We start from the raw sequence: 5,746 nt of genomic DNA on the forward strand, positions 1-5,746 counted from the left end.
GGGCGTAGACGTAAAAGAAGTCGCAGACGCAGATGCAGACGAGAAACGCCCAGGGAAGACGGGAGAGAGAGAGAGAAGCCCGGATGAGAGAATGGGAGAAAGTCGAGGTTGCTGGTTTGGTTCCAGTTTGGATTTTCGGTGAGCTGCAGCTCCCGTCATGAATTTTTTGGCAGTCAACCTGGGCGTTCAGGGTCTTTCCTGCTGGGTCTTGGTCTTGGGTCTTGGGTCAGATCCCAGTTGCCAGGAAAGGGCGGGATCGGATAATGAAAGTTGTACTGGTGTGCGGTGGAACTGGAAATGGTGGAACCTCGTGGGAAACCCGTCAGGTAGACGGCGCAAAAGCGTCCCGTCGTGAGAAATGAAAATGCTACTTGGCTAAGGTACCTACCAACTCCGTACACTTCCACGAACAGCAGGGAAGGACTACCTACCTCAAGGTACCTCAGATGATACCTTCCGTGCTTTCCGTATCGAAACTCCGTACCTTCCTCAGAGAAACTGCGCTTAACAGAGAATGGCAGGAATGGCAGAGAATGAAGGAAGGTGTGGACGGAAAGGAACGAGGGGCACTTTCTCTTTAGGACCGGTGACACTTCACTGCTCCTTCTCCACCAACAGCGTCATTCCTCCACCTTAATCTCCATCCAACTCTCTCCGCTCCTTTTTTTTTTCTTTACTGCGAGAGAAGTACCCTTCCACCCTTCCACGCTCTCCCCTTCCACCTTGTCACCACCGCATCCCTCTCCGCCGCCTACCTGAGCCTCTCCTCGACTGACACACGTCCTGTTATGCCCACCCTGTCACGACGCCGACCAACTGACTCGATGCTCTGCCAGGAATCGCACTGAAACTGCAGATAAGAGGAGCCGACGATACCCTCAAGCTTTCTGACCTACCTTGACAGCAAACACAATGCCAAGTGCCAACATCCAACTTGCTGCATCTTTTCCTCAAAGGAGCCACACCTGATGCTGATAGGCCCTTTTACACGCCCAATCGGGCCTTGCTGACCGCGACTAAGACACATTACCGCCGATCATGCCATCTTTCTAGATTCCTTCTATTACTGCGTACCCTCTAGTTCTTCGAGGTGCGGACCACGGACTACCAATCCTCCTTCCCACTTGCCGGGCCTGACCAGACAGAGCCTCATCCCAAAGGTCACGATGCATCCGCCATCATCACTCGTCCTCCTTTTCTTTCTACTAGTGCACATCGGTGCCGGCCAGCCGCAGGATGACAGCCAGCCATTCCAGCCACCACCACCCGCAGACACCTCAGAGAATCACCTGTCATGGCAATCTGCCTTTTGGGCCCTCCTCGCCCTTGTCCTCAATACCGCGACCCAACCGTGCGGGAAGATCTGCGGGTTCCCCTCGGAATGGGGCTTTTGCCTCAGGTGGTCGCCCGTTGTCTGCGTTATAAACTCACTTGAAGCCCTCAGCTGCCTCCGCCTCCACCGTCACGACTCTAAATGGACTCTGGTTGTCGTACCGCACAAATACGACACAGAAATAGATATCTCCCATAGTGACGTGGCCAACTTGCAGCGCAACACTTTGATCCGTATTGTCGCCTTCATCTTGGGCCCTCTATTACAAGCAACCAAATTGTACGCTTGCCGGGGCACCTTCTGGGTTCAATTTCTAGCATCCATCTATCTCGCCAGTTTCCTCTGCGATGAGTTGTTGCTCGGCCTTGTATGGATAGCCGGACCCGCGGAGAGCCGGAACAGGGTCATCGGGCTGGTCGAAGCCGTTGCGGGGAGTCGAATCCGTCCTCCGGTCCACTTCCCGCTCCTTAGACTTGGCAGCGGTGCGGCTATGGACGAGAACGACCAACTTCGAGACAGCCGCACAAATTCGAGACAAGCTCTGGCCATTATCGCCTCCCACTTGCTGCTAGGATGGTTTTTGGTCGAAACTATTACCGGAGCATACATGACGCACTTTCATGCCGTTATATTTAGCATGCTCGGAACGACTTTTCTTGGCAGCATCGTGTCAGGTATCTTTTGCGGCTTGCGTTCCTACAAAAAGCATCTTTCGATGCCGCAAGTCTTGTTAGACGCCCTGTATGGCGTTGGAAACGTCATATGGCCAACTGGACTTGTGCTTGCCATAGGAGAAAAGTGCCAGGAGCTGGCAGTGATACAGGGCAACGGTATCATAGACTTCAACGCCCAAGGCTCTGCCAGTCAATGGGCCTGGAAAATCGGAATGGTCCTGTGGACTCTGGAGATATCCCGATGGGCCCGGTTGCACCTCACAACTAGCAATCGATACGGGATCCCAAAGCCCGTGGACGTCATTCTTCCACTCTGGGCGAGTGCGCATGTTGTGGTTGCACTGGCCATGTTTAACTTTGCGTATGATCCGAGTCGTACCTACAAACCGGCTTGGACCGATGTGCTGGGATGAGATCACGCCATGACGAGCCAGGGACCAGCCAAGTAGGAGAAAGCGGACTTACTCGTGTCTACAGTACATAAGCAGGAAAGAAGATGTTCACAAAGGATATATTCGCCTACCTACGACAGTCCGATGTTCGTCAAAGTTATTCGTATGGTCTGATGTCAAGGTCAGCGTGATGTTCGCCGTCTGATCACTGAAGTCACTGAGAGCTCTGGGGCTAACCTCTCCAAGCTACGAGTTGCAACATACGCGTTCTTGGTCAATTGTTCTGGAAGGTTGCATTATTGGCAACGTATACCCATGAAGCGCTTGGAGCCTCGTGGCTTATGGTTGAGCCGCTACGCGTGAGCAGACTCGGCCGGATTTTTGTTTACTGAAAGGGGCCCTCCAACCTCGGAATCTCATTATTGACTTGAGGGATGCAACTGTACGGGGGAGACGGCCCCTCTGCGGGGTAAAAGCTTCCCGCCTTTGTGGGGAGCATCAACAGGGGGCTCTGTCGCGTCGCGCAGTCTTTCAGACGTCTCAACCAGCGATCATGTCTACTTTGGAGCAAAGTCTCGCAGCAGGATTTCCCTCGGATTCCCATCAAACGACAAAAGTCAATTTCTATTCAGGGTCTTTTGGTTCCATTGGACTCTGGAGTGATTAGTTAACAAAGTCCGCGGTAGACTCCGAAGTGCAAACACAAAGCTTCTAGTCCTCGATCTGCCCCCGCCGCCCCCGGCCAGGCTAAAATGGCATCCCCCAGACGCCGTCTCATTCCCCAGCCTCCCGCCATCCAATCACAGCTCCGCCGAATATCAGCACGAACCCGGAAGGTCGCCCACGCTCCACAAGAGCCGAGGCTCGCGGCACGATTTCCAGACATGGCTGGACGCCGTCCATTCCCCCTAACCCCCCAGACCGATGTCAACCGAGAGACGCACTGCCTCCTCAACTAGAATGACCTGACCGCCGGGGCGATCTGCTCAAACTCTCTCTTTATCCTCGTGAACCCGCACTCTGGAGAGCCAACCTCAACTCCTCCTCCTTCTACCTCGACGGATATCCCATCTCTCGTAGACGAATCGAGCCTCCAATTCGACTGCTAGACCCCGCCATCAGCTTGTCCCCTCGATTCTTCCTCGTTAGTCCGAATAATAAAGGAGTGCAAGCACGAACTCCAAACCGCCCACCATGGCCGCAAAGACGTTCTCTCGCGACGAGGTCGCAAAGAACAACACGGAGGACTCCCTCTGGTGCATCATCGACTCCAAGGTCTATGATCTGACCGACTTCGCCATGGGTCATCCCGGTGGCGAAGCCGTCCTTCGTCAGGTCGCAGGCCAAGACGCCACAACCCAGTTCTACAACCTTCACCGTCAGGATGTCCTCACAAAGTACGACAAGACCCTCGTCATCGGCACCGTCGAGGGCGAGAAGCCCCAGGTTATCGTCACCGGCCCCGGCGAGCTGTCTCCCGTGCCGTACGCCGAGCCCACTTGGCTTACGCCGCAGTTCAAGTCCCCCTACTTCAACGACTCGCATCGCTCCCTGCAAAAGGCCATTCGCAAGTTCACCGACGAGCACATCACCCCTGTGGCACTTGAATGCGAGGAAAAGGGCGAAGTCATTCCCCAGGAGCTCATTGATAAGATGTCCAAGGCGGGAGTGCTACACATGCGTCTCGGGCCCGGCAAGCACCTACATGGCGTGGACCTCTTGGGCGGCGCCGTTAATGGCGAGGAGTTTGATTACTTCCACGACATGATTCTCAGCCAAGAGATGGCCCGGACCAACTGCCGCGGTTTTCAGGACGGTATGCTTGCGGGTATGACGATCGGCCTGCCTGTCGTTCTCAACTTTGCAAACTCCGAGTCGCTGCGCAAGCGCGTTGCGGATTCGGTTTTCAGCGGCAAAGACAAGATTTGCTTGGCCATTACCGAAGCGTTTGCTGGGAGTGATGTTGCAGGCATTAGAACCACTGCGGAAAAGACACCTGACGGAAAACACTATGTGAGTCTACCAACTTTCTGTTCCCATCCTTTTGGGCCACAACCACATCCACCACTCCGCGCAACCATCACAACTCCCTCAACCACAACCACAACAACAACGCCACAACACAAGTTGATCATTAACTAATTAAACCATGGAATAGATCGTCAATGGAACCAAAAAATGGATAACGAACGCTACGTACTGTTCGCTTTTTGTTGTTGGTGTGAAGACAGACAAGGGCCTCAGTGTCCTCCTTATAGAGAGAGGCGAAGGGGTTGAGACCAGGCCTATTAAGACATCCTACTCTCCAGCCGCAGGAACGGGTTTTGTAACCTTTGACAATGTCAAGGTCCCGGTAGAGAACTTGCTGGGCCAGGAGAACAAGGGCATCCACGTCATCCTGAGCAACTTCAACCACGAGCGGTGGACCATGGCTTGTAAGTCTTCGTCCCCAGTCGTTCCGCCTTTTAGATCCGGATAGCGCTGACCGTTTATCAACTAGGCGCCACAATCCGCCAATGCAGAGCCGTCGTCGAAGAGTGTCTCCTGTGGGCAAACCAGCGTCTCGTATTCGGGAAGCGTCTCATTGACCAACCCGTCATCCGTCTCAAGTAAGTATCCAAATCCCCTTTCTGCAACCCTGGCCGTCCACTTACACGCCTCCCCCAAAACAGACTCGCAAAGATGATTGCCCTCGTAGAATCCCACCAATCCTGGCTCGAAACAATCACCTACCAGATGAACTCGATGCCCTACAAGGAACAAGCAAAGCACCTCGGCGGGCCCATCGGCCTCCTCAAGATGAGCGCCACCCGCGCCGCGCACGAGATCGCCGACGAGTCGGTCCAGATCTGGGGCGGCCGCGGCCTCACACGGACGGGCATGGGCCGCGTGATTGAGATGTTCAACCGCACGTACAAGTTTGATGCTATCCTCGGTGGCGCGGAGGAGGTGTTGGGCGACTTGGGAGTTAGGCAGGCTATGAAGTTTATGCCCAAGTCGAGGTTATAAGGGAGGTCTTTTGGGACATGGACAAACGGTATCGGTATTATGTTCCGGGTTATTTGTTGCTGTGAGAATAGGCTACACTATACTACACTACACTGGGACGCCGTCCTCGTGACGGACACGGGATGAAGAACGGGGGCTCATTTGTCAGCTTTATATATATGTACTGTAAAAGGAATCATTTTGGAATACCTCACACAAACCCTTTTCTTGATGAGCTGCTGTGCCAACAGCGGGATCGGATGCCGGCGCGGCGACAGCCAAAAGCGCGAAGCAGAGCTGAAGGAGAAACTGGGCGAATACGGCGTTACGCATCGTGATTTCGTTCGTTGTCGAGAGGG

General features: G+C 54.2%; 2 protein-coding genes across 2 annotated transcripts; both read left to right on the top strand.

The window, feature by feature from the left end:
* Nucleotides 1–1,166: 1,166 nt before the first annotated feature.
* Nucleotides 1,167–2,420, top strand: CABS01_16486 (uncharacterized protein; the record flags this gene model as incomplete). Its single annotated transcript, XM_060549816.1, has 1 exon — nt 1,167–2,420. The coding sequence occupies one exon, from the start codon at nt 1,167–1,169 to the stop codon at nt 2,418–2,420; it is 1,254 nt and encodes a 417-aa protein (XP_060405485.1).
* A 1,173-nt stretch (nt 2,421–3,593) lies between these two features.
* On the top strand, nt 3,594–5,408 carry CABS01_16487 (acyl-CoA dehydrogenase; the record flags this gene model as incomplete). The annotated part of the gene is made up of 4 exons (XM_060549817.1): nt 3,594–4,412; nt 4,558–4,834; nt 4,900–5,008; nt 5,072–5,408. 4 exons carry the CDS (start codon nt 3,594–3,596, stop codon nt 5,406–5,408), a joined length of 1,542 nt encoding a protein of 513 aa, XP_060405486.1.
* Between the last annotated feature and the right edge of the window lie 338 nt (nt 5,409–5,746).

Source organism: Colletotrichum abscissum, assembly GCF_030869225.1.
Source record: "Colletotrichum abscissum strain IMI 504890 chromosome Unknown Scaffold_102.1, whole genome shotgun sequence".
NCBI lineage: Eukaryota > Fungi > Ascomycota > Sordariomycetes > Glomerellales > Glomerellaceae > Colletotrichum > Colletotrichum abscissum.